Source organism: Bubalus kerabau, chromosome 1 (genome assembly GCF_029407905.1).
Source record: "Bubalus kerabau isolate K-KA32 ecotype Philippines breed swamp buffalo chromosome 1, PCC_UOA_SB_1v2, whole genome shotgun sequence".
NCBI lineage: Eukaryota > Metazoa > Chordata > Mammalia > Artiodactyla > Bovidae > Bubalus > Bubalus kerabau.
In genome coordinates, this window is record NC_073624.1 from 39,986 (window position 1) to 66,173 (window position 26,188).

The 26,188-nt window shown below is 46.0% G+C and overlaps 1 protein-coding gene and 1 pseudogene across 11 annotated transcripts; one reads left to right on the forward strand and one right to left on the reverse strand.

The window, feature by feature from the left end:
- RABL2B (RAB, member of RAS oncogene family like 2B) lies at positions 1-17,597 on the reverse strand. Of its 11 annotated transcripts, none has more exons than XM_055555890.1 (11): positions 17,482-17,597; positions 15,451-15,608; positions 8,888-8,956; positions 5,798-5,827; positions 4,583-4,662; positions 3,971-4,050; positions 2,001-2,112; positions 1,565-1,662; positions 1,130-1,213; positions 858-949; positions 1-469 (listed from the first exon to the last, which is right to left on the reverse strand). In XM_055555890.1, exons 2-11 carry the CDS (start codon positions 15,555-15,557, stop codon positions 409-411), a joined length of 813 nt encoding a protein of 270 aa, XP_055411865.1. In that variant the 5' UTR covers positions 15,558-15,608; positions 17,482-17,597; the 3' UTR covers positions 1-408. The 11 variants fall into 11 exon arrangements, with proteins under 11 accessions (XP_055411865.1, XP_055411971.1, XP_055411664.1 ...); XM_055555996.1 differs by lacking the exon at positions 17,482-17,597 and adding an exon at positions 17,284-17,438 and having other exon boundaries at positions 1,565-1,659; XM_055555689.1 differs by lacking the exon at positions 17,482-17,597 and adding an exon at positions 17,284-17,438.
- On the forward strand, positions 16,690-25,722 carry LOC129641259 (glucose 1,6-bisphosphate synthase-like; annotated as a pseudogene).
- The last annotated feature ends 466 nt before the right edge of the window (positions 25,723-26,188 follow it).

Genomic DNA, 26,188 nt, shown 5'->3' on the forward strand with positions numbered 1-26,188 from the left:
TCTGTTTATGTAATTCAATCTTTATTGTAAAAAAACTTTTAATGGAAATGATGTACAAGATGATCATAAAAGCATTCTAGTGAGCAACAAGTCCTGGATATAAATGGAAAAGGTGGCAGGTCGGTTCTCAGCAGCCCTTGCCACCCAAGGAGGCTCACAGCCCACATCAGTCCCCAGAAAAATGAAATACGGATTTTAAAAGAAGCTTCCTAAAGTCAATTGCTTATCATGCATGCCTTGTGTGTGGCTGTATTGACCGTGATGCTCACAGCAGTGATGTCTGCGTATTAGTCTGCGGCCAGACCTATCACCTGCTTTCTCTTGATGTTAACAGCAAACTTGGGCCTGTGATCTTGGCCTCGCTGTTCATCAAAGTACTGGCCATATCGAGAAGAGCTCTAGAAAAACTTAAGGAACAAACAGCTCTCTGCTCAAAATCATTCTTAAATTGACTGGTTTAGTTGGGAGCCTAAAGAGGAGAAAAGTCAGGAATTAGAAATCGTCCTCTTGGTGGAAATGCAATGAATAGGCCCTGACATCAGCTCTCGGGGAGGGGGTGGGGGAGACCCCTAAATATCCTTGATGAGACACAGAGAATATTCCAATTCTCTTTACTGCCCCATATGCCCTGGAGGGTCCATCCCTCATTTGGCTTCAGGGTCTCCTATGGGCCTGACGCCTGTTACTGGCGTGTACTGAAGGGTCAGCTTTCCCAGGCCACAGAAGTCAGGGTGGGGGTGCCAATGGGACAGCTGGGTTTGTAGGCGGTGTGGCAGGGACGGGCTGGGAGAGTGCCTCCCCTGAGAGCTGAAGCGCTGCCAAGGGAGGTGGGCCGTGGAAAGACCTCCTGTGCTCACGAGGGAGATGGGCTCTGCTGGGAGCCCGGCTGCTCCTTGTCTGGCATCTGCTCCTCCTCCTCCTCCTCCTCCTCCCGCTTCAAGTCGATGTTCTGTGAACAAGCGGCGGGTGAGGCCTGGCCTTGCGTGTGCCCAGGTGAGGCTCTGACACCTCCAGGGGCCACGCCCACGAGCAAGTGCTGCCTGCCAAGCCGGGTCTGCGGGGCCAGCTCTGCACCCCTACGGAGAAAGGCCGTTCTCTCGATGCCACCTGACATTTGCACCGGACCTACCTCGAGCTCCTGCAAAACCTCGTCCATGAAGTCCCGGGAGTTCTGTTTGTAAGACACGGCTAGTCGGATCGCATCACTGAAGAGCTGGGGCAGTGGGAGGGGAAACGAGGCTGTGGGCACCACTGGCCGAGGCTCTGCCTGCCCTGCGCCCGCTGGCCCATCGTCATCACGCGTCCACACGACACTCCACCCTGAGGTCAGCACCTTTTCCCCGTCCCCTGACCCCGTGCTGGTCAATACGCCTTTTCTTCACCAGACCCAAACCATCACCTCCCCTTCTGTCGACACTCACGACGACCCCTTCCTGTCGCTACCAGGGCCCCCAGCAATGCCGTCCTCACCAACAGCCCTGCAGCCAGCCCTTCTCTCCACCACATCCCCGGAAACGTCAGGCCTTCCCCACCTCACCAGACCATCTCTGCAGTCTCCTATTACCTTCACAACGTTGGTACCATCAGCAGCTGAGACAAAGTACAGGGGCAAGGAGAACTTCCTGGCAAAATTGAAACTTTTTTGGGTCATCTTCATGTCTGCTGTAGAGAGAAGGTAGGACATTGACCTGTCTACCAAGGGAAAAGGAGGGAGTCTTGAAGGGTGGGTCACTGGAGGTCCCCATTCCAGGAAGTGGGACAAGCAGGGACAATCAGCAGACATGTCATATAAAGAGCTCATTCAACTGGGATCTGTGTCTCAAGGAGGCAGGTTGGCTCACATGGATATTACTGGAAGGGGAGTGACGGCAGGCAGTCAAGGGATCTATTTTGGGAGGAACAGATCACTGGTGGTTTGATGGCCCAGGAAAAGACGACAAAACGTGTGACGGTGGGTTCCCCCACAAATTGCTGGCACCCAGGTGTAGGGGTGGCCTCACCATCGATCTTATTGGCCACCACAATGCACGGAATCTCCGGCCTGAACTCCCGCAGCTCTGCATACCAGGTGCTGAGGTTCCTGTACGTGATTTTCCTCTGCACATCGAACACCTGAATCAGCAGAGGAAAGAAGCCCAGGTGCGTCGCCGTCTCTGCACATCCCCCAGGCGACACGCGCAAGCCGGCAAGACGGGCTTGGGAGCTCAGCCCGCAGGCCACTCTGCACGCAGCCCCTCTCCACAAGCCTTGCCCATGCTTCTCAGAGAATCCCTCCAGAGCCTGCATCCTGCCACCTAACTTACCTATTTTAACCAAGAGTACCATTTTACTTATTGTACCATTGATAAGTCTGTGAATATTGAATGTTGTTTGTTTTCTTAGTCTAATCACTGCCTACCCATTTTTAAAGCCCCTTTACGATCGTCTTCAATGTCTGCAGAGTACCCTTGCAGCTGTTTTACCTTTAATTATAAACTTTTAATTTTATATTTTAAACTTTTACGAAGTAACTTTTATCTTTTATTATTTTGCAGCTTACCATTTTATGAACTGTTTATAATTTATACTGTTTACTTATTTAAAATTATCAGCAAGAAGCATGAACACTGACTAGATCTAAGGGTGAGGAGGCCAGAAGTCCTAAGATGCTTCAAGTGGCCGCTACAAGGATCCTTCCAGCTCCTCAGAGGAGCTCCCCAAAAGGTCAGCTGCTTGCCGCCAAGCCATCTCCCAGAACAGACTCGAAGGTCCAAACTGCCCCAGCACAGCTGTGGGTCGAGAGGGACAGCCCTGTACCCTGCTGGGGCGGCAGGTCTCACTTGGAGATGACGCAGCCCTTCGCGGGAGCAGCCATGCCTGGGGCCGGGGCTCCCCCCGCACGGCGGCGGGCTCCAGCCAGCAGCAGGCCTGCTGAGAGGCTCTCGTGTGGCACCCCCAGGCCCAACTCCAATAAATGACCATGTTTTATTGAATTCCCAAAAAAGACGTCTTCTAAAATATGCTTGTAGTGAAACCTTGGGGATCTGCTTCACTCCTGCCATGATCGCCGTCAGAGCTTTGGCCCAGGTCGAGTTCCCTGAGCCTCCTTTCCCTGTTTTGAGCTGAGGAGGCGCTGGTTAGGCCGAGCAGCACAGCCTTCGCAGAACCCCACCTCCCTCCAGGGCGATCAGGTCCCCACGTGGCCAAGGCCCCCCCAGCAGGCTAGGGCCGTGAGGGGCACGGGCAGACACGGGCACGCAGGCAGGCTGGCAGGACAGAAGAGGGCCATGGGGCTGACGGGCGCACGTCCCAGGCCAGAGGCCACGCCTGCGGGCCCCAGCCCGCCCCGGCTGCCTCCCCCTCGCCCGTTCCTCTCGTTCTGTCCCTGCACAGCCTGTTGCTGTTTAGTCAGGAAATCATGTCTGACTCCTTTGCCGCCCCATGGACTGTAGCCCACCAGGAGCCTCTGTCCATGGGATTTCCCAAGCAAAAACACTGGATTCGGTTGCCATTTCCTTCTCCAGGGAAACTTTCCGACCCAGGGATCAAGCCTGCGTCTCTTGCACTACCAGTGAGCCACCAGGGAAGGCCCCCTGTACAGGTACTAGCATTAAATTCTGGAAAAAGTCAAGAGACTTTGTACCCTAAGCATAAGGGCAGGACAGGGGCCCTGGGGGGGCTGTCTGACTCTGAGATGACTGCCGGGCAGGGAGCTGCCCACCATGAAGCCCTGAACCTGCTCCTCCTGGTGGAAGGGCCTCCACATACCCCTTCACCCTAACCCCTGACGAGACGCTGGCCCAGGCAGGCTCTCATCCAGAACCTCTGCAGTCTAAAGCCTGCCCTGATCCTTCCCCCGGCACCCAGCCCTGCTGAGGAGGGCTCAGGCCCTCATCCCTTCACCCCTCAGCCAGGCCTGCCCGCGCCTCCCTCACCCCTTCACCCCTCAGCCAGGCCTGCCCGCGCCTCTGCCTCCCAGCAGGCTGCATACCATGATGCAGGCGTGGGCCTTGTGGTAGTAGGAGGCGTGCATGCTCTGGAACCGCTCTTGGCCTGCTGTGTCCCAAAAGTCTGCAACAGGAACACAGCTCTGACTGTCCGAGGGGGCGGAGCATCTTCCTGGCGGCGGGGAGGGCGGGCGAGCGCTCCGCTCACGGCAGTGTGGTCCGCAGGTGATGCGCTCGGCGGTGCATCCAGGCCGCCGAGGGAGGCGGGGGCCAGGAAGAAGGAGAACGCAGACAGGAGACCCCACGAGGGGCGGGCTCAGCGCCCGCCCTCCCCCACCCAGTAAGACACAGGGCCCGCCAAGGTCAAAACTAGACCCAATTCCCATGAGTGCTCAGCACAGAGGCCAGATGTGTGGCCTGGCCAAGGGAAAGGCTGTAACCCCACCGAAAGCCAATCCTTTGTGGAAGACAACACTCGGGCAATACCTGTTATTTTCCTGACTGAAGAGAACTGAGGAGAACCTGTGTGCTGCTTTCCGCCTCCCCTTGCACCTCCAGCCCCTCATCTGAGCCTGGGCCCTCGGTTCCGCCGCCTGACTCTCCCCTCCCGACCCTCCCTCTGGGGAGCCGGGGCAGCTCAGCACCGCGCTGCTCACCCACAAGGACGGTCTTGCCGTCTACCGTGGCCGTGTGCTTGTACAGGGTCAGGGCGTATGTGGACAGCTGCTGGGGCTGACTGCATTTAGGTTAAGGAAAACAATGAATAAAAAGAGACGCAAGAAAGGTGCTAGGGGTGGTTGCTGGTGTGACGGAATGGAGGCTCTCCTTTTTTAGAAAGTTATTCAGACTTTAAAGTGAATGAGTGTTGCAGACAGAGGACCAACCTCAACCTCAAACATCACAGGCACAATCTCCATGAAAAGTGAGGGGCAGGAGAGGCTGGGATTGTGTCCTGGCCACGTGAGTACAAGGGAATACATGCAATGGACTTTTGCAGAGCAGCTGTCCGAAGCGGCATCACGTAGTTGGCAAGCGCCACTGTGGATGCCCAGCTCTCTGTGGATGGGGCTCCTGCAGGCAGAGAGCAGACCCAGCTATAAGAAGCAACAAACAGCTCCAGGGGAAACAAGCCTCCTCCTTAAGCCAGACAGCCAGCTAACAAGCTGCTTATGAGCTGCAGTTTGTCTGTGTATGAAACCCTATCAAAAAGCATGGGGAATACGACTTTCTGAAGTTGCAAGAAGCTGTGTGGTTTAACCGTCAGAGTTGGGACAACACAGGTGGGTGAGCGCATAGCACTCAGGAGAAGGTGAAGTAAGATACACGTGGACTCTGCCTTGGGAGGCTGCGGCCCGGGGCAGGGAGGAGGGGGCGCCAGGGCTCTTCTTACCCATGGTTCTCAATGGACTCGCTTGGGACGATTTTTACAAATCATCTCAGTTGTCTCATTCCAAACTTGCATACTAACAACAGTTCAGGAAAGGAGGGTGGGGCTGGCAGATCCTTCTTCAGAAAGTTGATTCACACCAGAGAATTTTTAAATTGTAGAGAGCTCAAGCTCTGAGGTCAGAGATGTCCAGCGACTTAGCCAGGGCTACTGAGGAGAGGTGGGGTGTCAGGGCATCGGACGAGGTACGGTAGCCACTGCACTGCCCTCCTGACACAAAGCAAATCCGGATGGGAGTCAACGTCAGCATATACTGCAGCGCGCCATGCAGGCCAGCTGGTGAGAGACCAGCGTGCATGAACCGTCTGCACTCGCTCACCTGCCCCTCCCTGGACCCAGAGCAAAGCAGGGCCAGGGGTGTGGGGGGCTGAGTTGGCATGGGAGTGGAAAGGGCCACAAGGAGCATTTCAAACTTGAAGGATACAATCCATCCATGAGGAACCTCTCCATGAGTCTGTAGGGAGAACATGCAAGGTGGTCAGCCGCATCCCTCAGCGCTCCTGCCTCCTCCTCGCGCTGCTGCACCACCCAGGGGTGGGACCTTGGAAGCCAGCTGTGGCTCCCCCCAGTTCCTTCCTCAGCTACAAGCTCCCTTTCAAGGACAATGCCCAGGGACCACCCATCCACCCTCGTCCTGACTGGGGCTAAGTTCTTGACACCCTTTGGCTGTAACACTGACCAGCACCCACAGGTGCTTTTCCTGTGAGCAGGGACCGCAGTTTACTCCTTATAGGGAATAAACAAATTGTGGTACATCTACAACAGGGACTACCACCCAGCAATAAAAAGGAACAAATTACTGATCTACCCAACAATTTAAATGAATCATAAGGGTATTAGGCTGAGTGAAAAAGGCCAACTCCTTTTATACAATGTTGCCAAGAGGAGGTCACTACAGAGATGGAGTAGGTTAGTGGAGGCAGGCGGGGCGGGTAGAGGGTGAAGTGGGGTGGGAGCGGCTACAAACGCGCAGCTGCGGCCTCCACTGTGCTGGGATAGCTGGGTATCTCGACTCCAGTGATGCTACACAGATCTACATGTGATGAAATGACACGGAATTATACACAGGCATTGAACAAATGCTGATTTCCTGCACTTGATCTTGTACTCTGGTTATTTAAGAGCTAACCAATGGAGACAGTAGGTAAAGGATACACAGGCCCTCTCTGTATTCTCTTTGCAACATACTGTAAATCTGTTATTTCAAAATGAAAAGTTAAAGAAAAAACAAACAAACAAATCCCCTCCCAGACTGGGAGAAGACACGTGCAATGCCAACCACTGACGAAGAATCAGTATACAGAAATCATGAACAGCTCTGATACCTAAGAGAACACACATACAACCTGGTCCTGAGAGTATGAATAGGCAATCAGATGAACAGCTAACAAACAGATGAAAAGATGCTCAATCTTTTAATGATTTTATGAAAATTAAATAAGATGAAGTAGCATACTCATCCGTTAGAGTAACAAAACTGAAAAAGTCACATGACAGTCACAAAGTTAGGGACTTCGTGAAGCAACAGAAATTCCTATACTATGCAGTAGGAGTGAGAATCCATCATACTACTTTGGAGAGAAAACGGGATAACTCAAAATTTGAGCTAATGCTAAAACTGGGCAGTTTCACCCCAGCTCTAATAGAATTTGTGCCCAAGATGGTAGGCATAAAATATTCTCTGCAGTACTGTATCTAATATCATAAAAATGATAATTTTTCATAACTGCTCTTCAACAGAACAGACAGATACAGTTTAGTACAAAAAAGTAAAAAAAAATTACTGAGTGCCAGCCATATGCTGGATGCTAGGCTAGGCACCAGGATATAACACTGAACAAAACAGATGAAAATTCCTGTCTTTGTGAAGCTTACATTCTAGTGGGGAAGACAGACAGACAACAAACACACTCTGAAAATATGTATAGCCATGTGCATGGTCAATGGATTTGGAACAAAAGCATAACTGCAGTTCAGCGGGGCGAAGGATTGTTTTTGGAGAAGGAAATGGCAACCCACTCCAGTGTTCCTGTCTGGATAATTCCACGGACAGAGAAGCCTGGTGAGCTACAGGCCATGGAGTTGCAGAGTCGGACATGATGACTGAGCACACGCGCACACACAGAGGGGAGCTTTACCAGTAAACGGTATGGAGACAACTGAATACCTGTGCACGAAGAAAATGAACCTGGAGGACACGACACAAAGCGGTGGGGTAGGAAGTTCAAGGCGTCACTCCCTCAACTGGTAACTGGAAAAAATGACCAGAATCAACCATTTCAGAGCTCTGGAACCTGACTGGACTCAACAGCCAGGAGCGTGCTGGATGAAAGGAGAGTGCTGGCCTTGTGCAGAAGAACCACACGCACAGATCAGCAGCAGCTACGCCCACCGCAGGCCCGCCGAAGCCCTGCGGTGACCGGTGCTCCGCCTGTCTGGCTGGCAGTGGAGACACTGTCCTCAGAAAGTCTGTCTTGCGTGTTGTGTTCAGCTGGTAAACCCCCAAGGAGCCAGATCTGAGCTCTCTCAGGCTTCGGAGGCTTCCCCTGCAACTACTGGAAATTTAACAGGATAGGACTATCCCGTTTTTTTTTTTCCCTTTTGGAGCCAAATATTTAAGGAAATTTTTATCAGGTCACTGTCTGACCACAGATAATGGAACAGAAATACCAATGACCACACACAAGAAGGAATAAACACTTTGTAAAAAGTATGGAAAAGTTACAAGTAGACACTCCAGCCCTAAAAAAGCAGAAATCAGCCATACCCAAGGAATGGGAATATCTGAGTTCCAAAGTCACCACTGGAGAAGGAAATGGCCACCCACTCCAGTATTCTTGCCTGGAGAATCCCACAGACAGAAGAGCCTGGAGGGCTACAGTTCATGGGGTTGCAAAGAGTTGGACATGACTGAGTGACTAACACACACAAAGTCACCACAGTAAAATACTCAGAATGTCTAATTCTAAACCAGAAAATTACAAAGCATACAAACAGGAAGGTATAGCCTATTCACATGATAAAAAAGAATTTGACAGAAATAATACCTGAAGAAATCCAGATACTTGACTAGTCAAAGATGTCAGATCAATTATCTTAAATATGCTCAAAAAGCTAAGGGAAACCATGGACAATGAACTAAAGGAAATTAGAAAGCAACACATAAACAAAATGAGAGTATTAATAAAGAGACAGGAAATATGAAAAGAAACAGATATTCTGGAACTGAAAAGTACAATAATTTAGGTGAAAAACTCACTAGAGGGTTTCAACACCACTTGAGAAAGCAAAAAACAGTTTATCTTCAGCAAACTTGAAGTTAAGGCACCAAAATCATCTAGTCTGAGAAGCAGAAAGAAAAGCAAGTGAAAATGACCAGTGCCTAAGGACCCACAGACAGCATTACTCATCCTGACACAGGCATCACAGATAGAAGACAGGAGGCGGCAGAGAGGTTATGTGAAGTAACAATGGCTAAAACCCCAAACCTGATGCAAGACATGAATACACACACCTGGGAAGCTGAACAAACTCCAGGCAGGATAAACTCACACTGTTCCACATCACAGGCAGATTGTAGGAACTGAAAGACAAAATCCTCAATAAAATAAACAGCCAATTTCTCATCAGATGCCACTGAGATCAGAGGGCAGTGGAAACATAATTGAAGTCCTGAGGGGGGAGAAAACTGTCAACAAAGAATTCTATGCACAGCAAACTATCCTTCCAGAATGAAGACAAAATTGAGACAACTCCCAGATAAATATAAGCTGACGTGGCTCATAAGCAGTAAATCTGCCCTAGAAGAAACAGTACAATGAGCCCTCCAGGTTGAAATGAAAGGATTAAACAGTAATTTGAAGCCACATAAAGAAATAAAGGTCTTCAGTAAAGGGAGCCACATAGGCAAATATTAAAACAGCTCTCTCATACTCTCGGTTTATAACTCCTCTTTTTTCTCCTATAAGATTTAAAAGACAAATACATAAAATTATAGTTATAAATCTATGTTAATGAACAATTAATGTATAAAGATGTCATATGTGACAAAACAATATAAAGGGAAGGGACAGAGTGTTTGTATGGTATTACAGTTAAACTGATATTCAAATATGCTGTTATAAATGTTAGATATTAATTATAATCTTCAAGGTAACTATTAATAAAAAATTTTAAAAATTATATATGAAAGAAAGAGACTCAAAACAGTATACTACCAAAAATCAACTTAAAAAACAGTGTAATGGAGTAATTGAGAAATAAAACAGGAGACATATAAAACAAATAGTTAAATGGCAGAAGTAAATTCTTCTCTATCAGTAATAACTTTAATTACTGTTGTTGTAAATGGGAATAGATAAAACTCTCCAATTAAAAGTGAGAGACTGGCAGAGTGTATTTAAAAATATGTACCAAGTATGTGCTAATTGTAAGACACTTGCTTTAGATGCAAGGTCAAAAAGAGGCTGAAAAACAAAAGGATGATAAAAGATACTCCATGCAAACAGTATTCAAGAGAGAACTGGGACGCTACAGCCAGGCAAAACACACTTTTAAGTGGCAAATGTTACGAAAGACGAAGGACATTAGATACCGATGAAAAGTTCACCCTGCCAAGAAAATAGAAAAGCTATAAACATATATGTAAAGAACAACAGAGTCGTTCCAAAATATATGAAGTCAACACTGACACAACTAAAGGAAGAAAGAAACAGCTGCACGATAACACGTTAAGATTTCAACATCCCACTTTCAGTAATGAATAGAACAATGAAACAGAGGACTTGAACTACACTATAAACCAAACAGACCCAACAAGCATACAGAATACTCTATCTGACAACAGTAGAATGCACATTTTTCTCAATGAACTCAGCTTAGGCTACAAAAATGTCAATAAGAAGGCTGAGATTATACAAAGTATCTTTACAAATAAAACGGAATGCAACTAGAATAACAGAAGGAAAACCAGAAAATTCACAAACAGTGCAAATTAAATCAACAACATAACTGTACGTTTAAAGGCAGTAGATATGAAAGACCAAGCTAAACACAAAGCTAGCAGAAGGAAAGAAAGAATACAGATTAGAGTGGAGATTCGCAGAAGACTGAAGAGAAAGACAACAGAGTATCAGTGTAACCAGAAATTAGTTCTTTGAAGAGATCAACAACATCAACAAACCTTTAGGTAGACCAAGAAAAGAGAGAGGACACAAACGATCAAAACCAGAACTGAAAGCTGGGAGAGTAAAGTCAGTCTTATAGAAACAAAAAAATTACAAGTGAACACCGTGAACTGCTGCATACCAATAAGCTGGATAACCTAGAGAAAGTGCACAAATTCCAAGAAACACACGAACTACCAGGTTCAAAATGAAATAGAAAATCTGAGTAGACCTATACCAAGTAAGGAGAGTACATCAGCATTCAAACACTCCCTGTAACTAAAGGTCCGGGACTGAATTACTTCCCTAGTGAATTCTACCAACCATTTCAGGAACAAACACCCGTTCTTCTCAAACTTTTCCCCAAAACTGAGGAGGGAACACTTTATAATTCTTTCTATGAGGCCAGGGGTACCCTGATTCCAAGACCAGATGACACTATTAGAAAAGAAAACTACAGGCCAATATTCCTCATGACTTTAGTTGTAAAAATCCCCCCAAAATCCACCAGCAGACTTCCCTGGTGGTCCGGTGGTTCAGAACCCACCTGCCAATGCAGAGAACACAGGTTTGATCCCTGGTCCGGGAAGACTCCACGTGCTGTGGGACAACTAAGCCATGCACCACAATGAGCCTGCATTCTAGACCCCAGCTACGTGACAAGAGAAGCCGCCACGTGCAGAAGCCCGTGTACCTCAACTAGAGCAGCCCCTGCTCGCTGCACCAGAGAAAGCCCACGCACAGCAACTAAGACCCAGAACAGCGCAAAAAAACACAACCCACTAGCAAACCAAACCATATTAAAGGGATTATATATCATCACCAAGGGAGATTTATTCTCAGAATATAAAGGTGGTACAACTTAAGAAAATTAATCAAACATATATAAATAGAATGAAGGGAAAATTCCACATATTTATCTCAATAAATGCAAGCAAAGCAACTGACAAAAACCAAACACCATCTCATGACAAAAACACTCTATAAGAAGAGAAGGCAGTCACCTCTAGGATAAAAGGCCACATATGAAAACCCCAATGCTGTAAAGAGCAATATTACACAGGAACCTGGAATGTCAGGTCCATGAATCAAGGTAAACTGAAGTGGCCAAACAGGAGATGGCAAGGGCGAACATAGACATTCTAGGAATCAGCGAACTAAAATGGACTGGAATGGGCGAATTTAACTCAGATGACCATGATACCTACTACTGTGGGCAAAACCCCTTAGAAGAAATGGCATAGCCATCATGGTCAACAAGAGTCCAAAATGCAGTACTTGGGTGCAATCTCAAAACCAACAGAAGGGTCTCTGTTCGTTTCCAAGGCAAACCATTATCACAGTAATCCAAGTCTATGCCCCGACCAGTAATGCCAAAAAAGCTGAAGCTGAATGGCTCTGTGAAGACCTACAAGTCCTTCTAACACCAAAAAAAGAAGTCTTTTTCATCATAGGGGACTGGAATGCCAAAGTAGGAAGTCAAGAGATACCTGGAGTAACAGGCAAGTTTGACCTTGGGGTACAAATGAAGCAGGGCAAAGGCTAACAGAGTTTTGCCAAGAAAACACACTGGTCATAGCAAACACCCTCTTCCAAAAACACAAAAGATGATTCTACACATGGACATCACCAGATGGTCATATCGAAATCAAATTGATTATATTCTTTGCAGCCAAAAATGGAGAAGCTCTATACAGTAGCTGACTGTGGCTCAGATCATGAACTCCTTATTGTCAAATTCAGACTTAAATTGAAGAAAGTAGGGAAAAGCACTAGACCATTCAGGTATGACCTAAATCAAATCCCTTACAATTATACAGTGGAAGTGACAAATAGATTCAAGGGATTAGATCTGATAGACAGAGTGCCTGAAGAACTATGGACGGAGGTCCGTGACATCATACAGAAGGCAGTGATCAAGACCATCCCCCCCTCCCCAAAAAAAAAAGACCATCCCCAAGAAAAAGAAATGCAGAAAGGCAAATGCTTGTCTGATGAAGCCTTTCAAATAGCTGAGAAAAGAGAAACTACAGTCAAAGGAGAAAAGGATATGCCCATTTGAATAGAGAGTTCTAAAGAACAGCAAGGAGAGATAAGAAAGCCTTCCTCAGGGATCGATACAAAGAAAGAGAGGAAACCAAGGGAAAGACTAGAGATCTCTTCAAGAAAATTAGAGATACCACAGGAACATTTCATGCAAAGATGGGCACAAAAAAGTACAGAATTGGTATGGACCTAACAGAAGATATTAAGAAGAGGTGGCAAGAATACTCAGAAGAACTACACAAAAAAGATCTTCATGACCCAGATAACCACGATGGCGTGATCACTCACCTAGAGCCAGACATCCTGGAATGTGATGTCAATGCGCCTTAGGAAGCATCACTACGAACAAAGCAAGTGGAGGTGATGGAATTCCAGTGGAGCTATTTCAAATCCTGAAAGATGATGCTGTGAAAGTGCTGCACTCAATATGCAAGCAAATTTGGAAAACTCAGCAATGGCCACAGGACTGGAAAAGGTCAGTTTTCATTCCAGTCCCAAAGAGAAGCAATGCTAAAATGTTCACACTACTGCACAATTGCACTCATCTCATATGCTAGCAAAGTAATGGTCAAAATTCTCCAAGCCAGGCTTTAACAGTACATGAACCGTGAACTTATAGATGTTCAAGTTGGATTTAGAAAAGGCAGAGGAACCAGAGATCAAACTGTCAATATCTATCGGATCACTGAAAAAGCAAGAGAGTTCCAGAAAAACATCTATTTCTGCTTTATTGACTATGCCAAAGCCTCTGACTGTGTGGATCACTATAAACTGTGGAAAATTCTGAAAGAAATGGGAATACCAGACCACCTGACCTGTCTCCTGAGAAACCTGTATGCAGGTCAAGTAGCAACAGTTAGAACCAGACATGGAACAACAGACTGGTTCCAAATTGAGAAAGGAGTACGTCAAGGCTGTATACTGTCACCCTGATTATCTAACTTCTATGCAGAGTACGTAATGCGAAATGCTGGGCTGGATGAAGCACAAGCTGGAATCAAGACTGCTTGATGAAATATCAATAACCTCAGATCTGCAGATGACACCACACTTATGGCAGAAAGCGAAGAGGAACTAAAGAGCCTCTTGATGAAAATGAAAGAGGAGAGTGAAAATGTTGGCTTAAAGCTCAACATTCAGAAAACTAAGATCATGGCATCCGGTCCCATCACTTCATGGCAAATAGATGGGGAAACAATGGAAACAGTGAGACTTTATTTTCTTAGGCTCCAAAATCACTGCAGATGGTGACTGCAGCCATGAAATTAAGAGATGCTTGCTCCTTGGAAGAAAAGCTATGACCAATCCAGACAGCATGTTAAAAACCAGAGAGACATTACTTTGCTGACAAAGGTCCATCTGGTCAAAGCTAGTTGGACCATAAAGAAAGCTGAACGCTGAAGAATTGGTGATTTTGAACTATGGTGTTGGAGAAGACTCTTGAGAGTCCCTTGGACTGCAAGAAGATCAAACCAGTCCAACCTAAAGGAAATCAGTCCTGAATATTCACTGGAAGGACGGATGCTGAAGCTGAAACTCCAATACTTTGGCCACCTGATGCAAAGAACTGACTCAGTGGAAAAGACCCTGATGCTGGGAAAGATTGAAGGCAGGAGGAGAAGGGGACTACAGAGGATGAGATGGTTGGATGGCATCACCGACTCAATGGACATGAGTTTGAGCAAGCTCCAGGAGTTGGTGATGGACAGGGAAGCCTGGCGTGCTGCAGTCTGTGGGGTCGCAAAAAGTCAGACACGACTGAGTGACTGAAGTGAACTGAACTGATGAAAACCCCAGAGTTAGCACCACACTCAGTTGTGAGAGACTAAAAGCTTCACCTCAAAGTGAGAAGTAAGAGGATGCCTGCTTTTGCCACTTCTATTCAACACAGCACCGAGAGTTCCAGCCAGAGCCCTGTCATGAGAAAATCGTTAGTTTGAGTTCCTTCCTGGGCATCTTACAGTGACAGCCCTGGTCCACCTAAAGTCTGGGCATTGAGATGAAGGCTTCAGTTTAGGGCTCCTGCTACAAGTTCCTGTTTTGCTTTTCCCAGGGCATCTTTTAAAATAAACAGCGTTGAGGTTGAGAAAAGTTAAGTTACCACTGTGCCAACCAGCAAAGCCCCTAGGGAATTATTCACAGCTCCCTGATTCCAAGGATATGTTAATAAAAGATAAAAGTGGAAAACAAGGTGGAACTGGGGCTCCCAGGATATAAGACTAAACAAGGTATCTGGTCAGGGGCAGAAATGGATGTGTGCCCCATAGCCCCGGAAACAGACAAGCAGGCTCACACCTGTGGAGACAGGCTGCTGCACTGCAGAGCCTCGCTCAGAGTCTCAGGGGAGTCCCACCTGTGCACAGAGGCGCTGCATGTGATCGAGCCAACCTTTATGCTGGTTACAGTCAGTCATCATTTCTATCCACTATTCTCAGTCAGTTCTTCCAAGAACGTTTCCTCACCACCTTTCTTCAACCTGCTGCTGGTTACGCTAGTCACCCTTTTCACACTTTCCTCTCCCCGTTCCCACTGTCTGCACCTTGAAATCTCTCAGCCCACACACCACACATAGGAAAACCTCAGCTTCACCTCACCAGAACTGCTCCAGCAGTCTGCCAGGACTCACCTGGCAGAGAGGGTAAAGCTCACCTCTCTCAGTTCTGACTCAGCCCTCTCCGGCCCTCCTCCCCAGACACACACAGCTGCTGATGGGAGGCTCCCTTGTTCCCCCATGCCTGGGCTCCCTCACCACACCCACAGAAACCATGCTCCTCTGTGCCCCTGGAGGAACAGAGGCACAGGTTCTGCCTCTAAGAACCCAGATCTGTTCTGGGCCTGGCTTTGCTCCCCTAATCCTCCAACATACTTGGACTTGCCCACAGCGCTGTCTCCCAGGCAGATGATTTTCACATTGTCATCAGCATCATATTTCTCCTGGTCCAGCTCACAGGGTTTGGCTTTGTCCCTAGCCATTGGCTTCTGGCTGTAGAAAGGGCATCAGCTCAGGGGAGGGGGATCTTGTCACTGGAAAGATCAAGAAGAGGCTGTTGGTAAAGAGATGAGAAGTCCCCTCAACCAAATTCCCTTCCTCTTCCTGGACAGGGGAGACAATGACCTGATGAGAGAGGAGCCCCAGGAAACACTATTCTATTCACTACCAACCTGGCTAGCACTTGCTGAACCATGGCACTGTAATCTTGTCCCCAAAAAGATCTTCTTAGAGTGGTTTACCCTGCGTCATCTGTTTACTACAGCTATGCTGAGGACCACAACTCCCACTCCCACCTGGAGAACCTATTCTAAAACCATGTTGAAGTTTACAAGATTTATGTACAAACATTTGCTCACTTGTAAAGCAGGGGTAAAAATCAATGCTTACATCACATAATCAATTTGAGACATTGTGTGGGCCTGAATTATCATCGCGAGTGACAGACCACACAGCCAAAGACGTCTCTTCCGGATCCTCTACCTCATGCTTCTCACCTCCACCTCATTTTCCATCCTACTGAAATCAGTAGCTGTTTTTCCCTTTCCCAAACCTGGCATTCCCAGGCCCTCTTCTCTAGGCCCTCTTCTCTAGGGTTATTTCAACCTCTACTAGTTTCAAGGATCTCCTAAATGCTGATGATGCCAAATCTGCATCTCCACAGAGACCGCGTGCCCCTCAGTGCCAGACTCAAGTATGCAATTGCCTACCAGGGTTTGACTAGCAAACCACTGCACACGGCAAAAATGACCTGTGAAACCTAAGCCCCGCCCACCCCAAACTCACTCTTCACATCCCTTGTCTGTACAAGACATCACCAGACACCCAATGCCAGCACCGAAATGTAATATAATCTCTAGCTCTATTCCACTATCCTCATGTCATCACGCCCAAATATATTAATAACTTCACAAACATCACTGAGACTGTGCCACAGTCCGCACTCTGAGCTCAACGATGCAACAATGCAGCTGCAGCGCCCACACTTACTCAGCCTTAAATACCGGCAGATCTTGCACAAGACACGAAGGAAAACTCTACTGTGGCAAGAGCTATGACAGAGGTGCACACAAGGGTGGAAAATACCAACAGGACCCCTGAGTTTCCCTGACCGCAATGCTATTGCTTCTGCTCAGGTAGGGAGGGAGTCAGCCTTGTTCACCGAGGCACCCTCAGCCTCAAGAGCAGTGATCGGGAAGTAGCAGATGCTTAATAAGCATAATGAGGGGCTGCCCTTTCCACCTCCACCCTGCAGCTGGAGCCAAACGCAGTCAAATCTATTCTCGAAGACCTTCAATGCTTGTCGATATTCTCGCGACCCACTGGATAAGCTCTCTTTCACTCAAGTAGTTTTCGAGCACCTCAACCTCTTGGCCAGAATGGGCTGCCCTCGCCTCCCTCCTCCCACCGTTGCCAGAACCACTGTCCCATTCTTTCCCCACCAGGCCCTCCGTCCAGCTGCGGGCCCGAGGACGGCCTTGAAGGGGCGCTTCCCACAGGCGAGGCCGCCACTCGCGCCGTTTCGTCATCTCGGCTGTTCCCGAGCGAGGACTGGAGACTAGCGGCGCCACAGGTCTGTCCGCCCACGGCCAGCCGCCGTCAGGGCCCCTAGCCGCCCTCAGGGCCCCTAACCGCCCTCGGAACCCGCCCGTCCCGGATTCCTTCCACTATCGGACCCCGACAGTCAGCCCAAGGCCCACCGCCCCTCACTCGGCATCCAGCTCTGCCCGCGTCCCCCGCAGCTGCTACGCAACCGCTCAAGGACTTCAGGAGGGCTGCCCGGCCGAAGGCCTGAAGGACCCCGGGAGGCTGGCTCGTGCGATGCCGGGCCGGAGAACCGCCGGTGAACGAGCATCCGGATCAGGCCGGCCTGGGGTTTCCAACTGCCAGAGTCTGGGTGGGCTTCACCTGGGGACTGAGCCAGGATCCAGGCGGCTTTACGTCTCGGGGAGTGAGTGGAAAGCGGGAGTCCGGAGTCTAGGGAAGTGGGCCTGAGGCGCGGGGCGGGGCCTGATGCGCCGGGCGGGGCCTGAGTCGTGGGGGTGGGGCATGAGGCGTGGGGCGGGGCATGAGGCGCGGCGCGGGGGACAGGCGTTGGCCCCCGGTAGGCGGCTGAGGTTAAACACCGGAGTCTCCTGCATTGCAGGAGGACTCTTTACCAACTGAGTTATCAGGAAAGCCCTGAACAACCCTAGAATCTCTATATCCGTATAGAGATGGCATCCCATATACATAGAGGACTGATTATACAATGGATAATGCAAGAGACAATCTTATAAAATGGGCAAAATAAATGATACAGATCAAAACAATGATTAGTATAGCTAGTTGTCATCCGGTCGAAATAAACCATCAAGTCCACAGGAGAGCTAGTGAGAAAAACATGTATCATCTTTGTTTTCGAAAATATACTGTAGCGATTTGTTGATACCTACTTAAGTATGTATCAGCCTATACATACTCATGTGCACTGGTCTAGCCTATTTCAAGTCCAATCATTCCAAACATAACCCTCCAATTTGTTGCAATTCTATCTAGTCATTTGTCTCAATTTTATAGCAAAAGGACAGAAACCCTAGTGCATTCATATAGACCAAAGATGCTAGGATGGCTCAGTCTAATGGGCTAAAAGTACATATTTTGTCCAAATTCCACAAAATTTTATGCCAGTGTCTATTGTTTATTTTCATATCTTATTCAAGCTTCCATATTGTATTTAGTTGCATTGAGTAGCATCAGCTGCGTGCAACAAGTTCTGATAAATTCCTTTTTCATTTTTATTCTGTTACAAATATTTTCTAATTTTCCTTGTTATGGCATCTTAGATACACCCATCATTTACCAGTGGACATTTAATTTCCAAATACATGTGTTTAAAGTATCTTTGACATTAATTTCTCATTTTGGTATATATTTCTCATTTAACTGCTTTCTTCTCTGCAGTCACTCTCTGTGTTTTTTCAGTCTTTTAACTTTATTGAGACTTTCAATGGCTGAGTCAAAGATCTCTCTTGGTAAATGTCACCTTGCACTTGAAAATATGTGGGTTGTTTTCAAATATCTTTTGACATTAATTTCTAACATAATTGCACAATAATAATAGAACAGACTTTATATGATTTCAATACCTTTAGACCATGAAATTTTTGCACCCAACTTTATGTCCCTGTACGTTCCAGTGTCTCCTGGTTTATAGTCTTTGGGAACTTGAATAGAGTTTGTATCCTGCTGTTGTATGCACGCACGCTAAGTCACTTCAGTCATGTCCAACTCTTTGCATCCCTATGGACTGTAGTCTAGCAGGCTCCTCTGTCCATGGGATTCTCCAGGCAAGAATATTGGAGTGGGTTGCCATGCCCTCCTCCAAGGGATCTTCCTGACCCAGGGATCAAACTCCTACATTGGTAGATGGATTCTTTACCACTAGCACCACCTGGGAAGCCTGAAAATTTATCTGTCTGGGTGCATCAGGTCTTAGATACAACATGCGGGATCTTTAGTTGCAGCAAGGACTTTTAATTGTGGCATGTGGGATCTAGTTCCCTGATCAAGGATTGAACCCAGGCACCCTGCATTGAAAGCAAGGAGTCTTACCACTGGACCTATAAATCTTAATTATGTTGAATTGGTTCATAGTGCTTTTCAGGTCTATTGTATCCTTCTACTTTTCTGTCCATCAGATCAGATCAGTCGCTCAGTCGTGTCCAACTCTTTGCGACCCCATGAATCGCAGCACGCCAGGCCTCCCTGTCCATCACCAACTCCCGGAGTTCACTGAGACTCACGTCCATCGAGTCAGCGATGCCCTCCAGCCATCTCAGCCTCTTTCGTCCCCTTCTCCTCCTGCCCCCAATCCCTCCCAGCATCAGAGTCTTTTCCAATGAGTCAACTCTTCGCGTGAGGTGGCCAAAGTACTGGAGTTTCAGCTTTAGCATCATTCCTTCCAAAGAAATCCCAGGGCTGATCTCCTTCAGAATGGACTGGCTGGATCTCCTTGCAGTCCAAGGGACTCTCAAGAGTCTTCCCCAACACCACAGTTTAAAAGCATCAATTCTTCAGTGCTCAGCCTTCTTCACAGTCCAACTCTCACATCCATACATGACCACAGGAAAAACCATAGCCTTAACTAGATGAACCTTTGTTGGCAAAGTAATGTCTCTGCTTTTGAATATGCTATCTAGGTTGGTCATAACTTTCCTTCCAAGGAGTAAGCATCTTTTAATTTCATGGCTGCAGTCATTTCTGTCCATGCATTCTGTTAAATTTTGAGAGTTTGATATTGAAACTCCAACTAATTATCTACTTAAAAAATAATTTTAATATACAGTGGAATTGTGTGTAACTTTGTTCTGTATTTTCCAAGTCTCCTGTAAATGTGTTACCATACTTTCATAATTTAAAACATTTAAAAAATACATTTACCAAAAAAAAAGCAATTGAAAAGTGGGCAGAAGAACTCAACAGACATTTTTCCAAGGACAAAATGCACATTAAAAAAAAAAAAACACGCTATCAGGCATGTAAAAAGATGTTCAACATCACTAATCATGAGGGAAATGCAAATCAAAACCAGAGTGAGAAATCAGCTCACACAAATCAGAATGACCGTCATCAAAGAGAACACAAATAACAAATGTTGGTGAGAATGTGCAGAAAAGGAACTCTTGTGCACGTAGGTGGAAGTGTAAAATCGGTGCAGCCGCTGTGGAAGACAGTATAGACCTAAAAAACCAAAAATAAGCCATACGACCTAAAGTTTTTTCTTTTATGAGCCTTCTCTGTTCAGCAGCACAGTCTATGCAAGTACATACATTCTTGGTTTTACCGTGAGAATTGTAGGTCTCATCTCATATTAGTGACTTGCCTTTACAACTATACTTATATTTATTTTATTTCCATATAAGGCACTTTAAAAATGACCTTTCTAGTGGTATATTTTAGAAAATTTTGAAAGAGATTTTAATATAATACACTAAAAATTTTTTTTAAAGATAAAGTCTTTTTAATAACATCTCACGATGAATTTAACTTGACAGTTGAAGCATGATGTGGTAACTATGTTATACTGTTTAATTCACAGATTTAGGAAAATGTTTTATTTTTAAAATATAACTAAGGTGAAAATAAAATTAAATATAACCAGGTGAGGCTGCATAGTTATGAGCAGTAAAGTACTAGGAAACAGTGACTGAAAATATAAAATTCTCTCTCACCAGTGGTCATTCATCACTTTGCTTTCAGAAGCCTAGAAGAAATTGCCTTCATTGTTTCACATCCAGTCTGGTAAAGCTAGGCATTTCTTAGCTTACTCAGTATAACCTTGAATTGCTGAAATAAGTGAATCGAAAGAGCCAAAGGTTTTTTCCTGTCTGAGACAGCCAAAGATGAACATATTGAGGATTTCCCCATAGAAGTCTACCTTGATAGACTATCGGGTACGCCTGAAATCAGTTTCCATGGGCGTTTTATATTCTTGTCGTATGAGTTCCAACCTATGCTCACCATTGTCTACTGGACATCTCCACTTCCAACACTGGTCCAATACTAACAAATGTCCGTGGATACAGAAATAGAAAGAATGCTGCTTGTACAGGAAAGTCAACTGCGGAGATGCCTAACTCCGTGGGGCTGCAACCAAAGCCGCACACTACGTGACCACGGCAGCAATGTGGCAAGTGCCTCAGCACACCTCCCGCTCGGTGCTGCACCCTGCCCCGCGTGCCAGACGAGCCCGGGGACGCACTGTGCGGCGCTCGTCCGCAAAACCAGCCAGCAGTGCCGGCAGCGACCGATCTCGTACTTATCTGCCCTGCTTTTCTCCATTCCTGCATCCTTTTGGATTTAGTTGATTTTTTTCTACTGTAACTTTTTTTCACTTTTTAAATGTTAAAATATATATATCAAGATTAACCATTTTAACTCATTTCTAAGTGTACAATTCAGTGACATTAAGAACATTCATATGTAACCTTCACCAATGTCAATTCCAGAATTTTTTTGTGATCCCAAATAGAAACTCTAACCATTAAGCAATTGTTCCTCATTCTGCCCTCCCCTAAAGCACTGGTAATGCTAGAAAAGTAATGCTCAAAATCCTTCAAGCTAGGCTTCAGCAGTATTGTGAACAGGGAACTCCCAGATGTCCAGGCTGGATTTAGAAAAGGCAGACAAATCAATGATCAAATTGCCAATTTGATCAACTGAACCATAGAAAAAGCTAGAGAATACCAGAAAAATATCTACTTCTGCCTCACTGACTACACTAAATCCTTTGACTGTGTGGATCACAACAAACTGTGGAAAATTCTTAAAGGGATAGGAATACCAGACCATCTTACCTACCTCCTAAGAAAGCTGTATGCGATCAAGAAGCAACAGTTAGAACTGGATATGGAACAGTAGACTGGTTTCAAATTGGGAAAGCAGTACAGCAATGCTGTATATCATCACCCTGCTTCTTTAACTTCTAGGCAGAGTACATCATGCGAAATGGCAGGCTAGATGAAGCACAAACTGGAATCAAGATTGCAGGGAGAAATATCAATAACCTCAGATACGCACATGACATTATTTTATGGCAGAAAGCAAAGAGGAATTAAAGAGCCTCTTGATGAAGGTGAAAGAGGAGAGTGAAAAAGCTGGCTTAAAACTCAACATTCAAAAAACAAAGATCATGGTTTCTGGTCCCATCACTTCATGGGAAATAGATGGGGAGAAAATGGAAACAGTGATAGACTTTATTTTCTTGGGCTCCAAAATCACTGCAGATGGTGACTGCAGCCATGAAAATAAAAGACTTGCTGCTTGGAAGAAAAGCTATGACAAATGTAGACAGTGTATTAAAAAGCAGAGACATTGCTTTGCCTACAAAGGTCCATGCAGTCAAAGCTATGGTTTCTCCAATCAGTTCAGTTCAGTCGCTCAGTTGTGTCCAACTCTTTGCAACACCATGGACTGCAGCATGCCAGGCCTCCCTGTCCATCACCTACTCCCAGAGTTTACTCAAACTCATGTCCCTCGAGACAGTGATGCCATCCCACCATCTCATCCTCTGTCATCCTCTTCTCCCACCCTCAATCTTTCCCAGCATCAGGGTCTTTTCAAATGAGTCAGTTCTTCACATCAGGTGGGCAAAGTATTGGAGTTTCAGCTTCAACATCAGTCCTTCAATGAATATTCAGGACTAATTTCCTTTAGGACGACCTGGTTGGATCTCCTTGCAGTCCAAGGGACTCTCAAGAGTCTTCTCCAACACCACAGTTCAAAAGCATCAATTCTTCGGTGCGCAGCTTTCTTTATGGTCCACCTCTCACATGCATACATGACCACTGGAAAAACCATAGCCTTGACTAGACGGACCTTTGTTGACAAAGTAATGTCTCTGCTTTTCAATATGCTGTCTAGGTTAGTCATAACTTTCCTTCCAAGGAGTAAGCATCTTTTAATTTCATGGCTGTAGTCACCATCTGCAGTGATTTTGGAGCCCAAAAAAGTAAAGTCAGCCACTGTTTCCACTGCTTCTCCATCTATTTGCCATGAAGTGATGGGACCAGATGCCACAATCTTTGTTTTCTGAATGTTGAGCTTTAAGCCAACTTTTTCCCTCTCCTCTTTCACTTTCCTCAAGAGGCTCTTTAGTTCTTTCCTTTCTGCCATAAGGGTGGTATCAACTGTGTATCTGAGGTTATTGATATTTCTCCTGGCAATCTTGATTCCAGCTTGTGCTTCATCCAGTCCAGCATTTCTCATGATGTACTCTGCACATAAGTTAAATAATCAGGGTGACAATATACAGACTTGATGTACCCCTTGCCCTATTTGGAACCAGTCTGTTGTTCCATGTCCAGCTCTAACTTGCTTCCTAACCTGCATACAGATTTCTCAAGAGGCAGGTTAGGTGGTCTGGTATTCTTGAATTTTCCAGTTTGTTATGATCCACACAGTCAGAGGCTTTGGCATAGTCAATAAAGCAGAAGTAGATGTTTTTCTGGAACTCTCTTGCTTTTTCAGTGATGCAACAGACATTGGCAATTTGCTCTCATTCCTCTGCCTTTCTAAATCCAGTTCAATCATCTGGAAGTTCACAGTTCATGTACTGTTGAAGCCTGGCTTGGAGAATTTTGAGCATAACTTTGCTAGCATGTGAGATGAGTGCAATTGTGCGGTAGTTTGAACATTCTTTGGCATTGTCCTTCTTTGGGATTAGAATGAAAACTGCCCTTTTCCAGTCCTGTGGCCACTGCTGAGTTTTCCAAATTTGCTGGCATATTGAGTGCAGCATTTTCACAGCATCGTCTTTCAGGATTCAAAATATCTCAATGGGAATTCCGTCACCTCCACTAACTTTGTTCGTAGTGATGCTTTCTAAGGCCCACTTGACTTCGCATTCCAGAATGTCTGGCTCTAGGTGAGTGATCACACCATCGTGATTATCTGGGTCATGAAGATCTTTTTTGTACAGTTCTTCTCTGTATTTTTGCCACCTCTTCTTAATATCTTCTGCTTCTGTTGGGTCCATACCATTTGTGTCCTTTAGTGAGCCCAGCTTTCCATGAAATGTTCCCTTGTATCTCTAATTTTATTGAATAGATCTCAAGAAAATGCCCTTACAGTGTAACAATCAACGCAGAGGATGCACAAATGCCTTGAGAGATGCTGAGCAGCTCTGTCTTGGGTTTGACTGCTGGAGTCCAGTAGCAGTCGCAGCAATCAGAGACTTCCTAAAGGCACTGCTGCAGTCTTGCTTGCTAAAGAGGTTCCTGTGTACCTTTTTTTAAAATAACTTCCTACACCTCTTATATACCATATGCAGTCCAGGAGCTCAAAGCAGCTGGAGGTGTGATGACTATTGCCTTTCACAGCTCCAGGGAAGACAATAGACAAAGGTTATTGGGAAACTGGTGCTTAGATCACATCTCACGATAATGCTCACGATGTGTGCGCTCAGTCGTGTCCGGCTCTTTGGACGCCATGGACTGTAGCCTGCCAGGCTCCTCCATCCACGGATTTTTCCAGACAAGAATACTGGAGTGGGTTGCCATTCCCTTTTCCACCCCATGATAAAGAAAATCCAAAATGTATAGGGGATTGTGTGGAGCCCTGGAATGGTTCCTGGAATGATAATTTAGTGGATGCCAGCTTACTGGAGAGAGACCCTCTACAAGACACTTATAAGAGACAAATGGGAGATCTGAAAAACAATGATTTTCACAGGGACTCAAACTCAAAGACCACCGTTAAATTTGTTCATGTATCATTTCATCGCCAGACGTGACCGTGTGCAGTTCACTTTGCGAGTGTTTGGTTTAAAGTCTCCAGTTCCATGACCAGAACAAAAGTTCCTGATTCTACATTTTCTACCACTTAATGCCCAAATAGGAAGAAGGAGAATCTGTGCTGGAAATTTCTCTGAGGCTGGCAGAGAAAGAAAATGCTCAGATATGCTATCCACAGCTTCTGATGCAGACCAGCTGGCAGAGGCAGAACTTCCTGAGGATGGTCAATGGAAAGTTTTCACAGGAAATGAGTTAGCAACTTTCTTTGCAGGGAGGGGTGAATATTTGGTTGCTGGAGGAAAAATCAATCAAGAAATTCTGATGTGAATAATTATATATTAGCCACCACAGTCTCCTCCAAAATTTTGAATTCAATTGCACTTTTTAAAAATTTTATTTTGAAAAAACATTACCAGATTTTAAATGGATTAGAAGTAGGATAAATGACCTAGAAAATGCGAAAGAAATCTTTTTTGAACTTTAAGAGTCTTTTGGTTTTCTGTGTGAAACTTCAGTTTTCAATAAAAATGGGGTGAGTACAGCTGTTGCTGTTGCTGAGATGTTACGTTAACTGGAAACCAGAACCGTGACATTGAGCCAGTAACCCATTAAGGTTTGTGAAAGATAGTCGTATTTCCAAAACTTTATATTTCTTATGTTATGCTCTGACTACCAACAAAGGTATATTTGAAAGTCTTCACAATATTGATTCTCCAAAAGAATATCTACCATATTGCATACATGGGACATTATTTCTTAATATGACAGTAGACAGCCTAATAAGAAATCTGTGCTTCCTGGGAATAAAAATGACCAAATGATTACATTTGTCACCAAACCCGGGTTCGGCAGTTCAGTGTTCAAAAGACAGTAATCAAGAAGCAAGTGTCAGCAGACAAGAAAGGTGTTTTAATTAGAAAAGCCAGCAATTGCAGAGAAGATCTGCGGAGTAGACTCATGTCCGAAGACCAAATCCACAGATTCTACTTGGCCATGACAGCTTTTAAAGGGAAAGGATAATCTTCCTGAAGGGGAGATAATCTCAGTGGTTCGCTGAGGCAGGAGGCTGGGCCCCACAGTGCTGTGGGCAGGAGGCTGGGCCCCACGGTGCTGTGGGCAGGAGGCTGGGCCCCACGGTGCTGTGGGCAGGAGGCTGGGCCCCACGGTGCTGTGGGCAGGAGGCTGGGCCCCACGGTGCTGTGGGCAGGCTGCCTGACTCTCCCTTCAGCTCTCGTCCTGCCTACCTGGTCTACCTGCAGGGTTGCTAATGGAGTTTTCGGAGGCAGAGAGTTCGTCATCCTTTAACTACTTAATTCTTTATTCTCACTTCTCTTTATCTA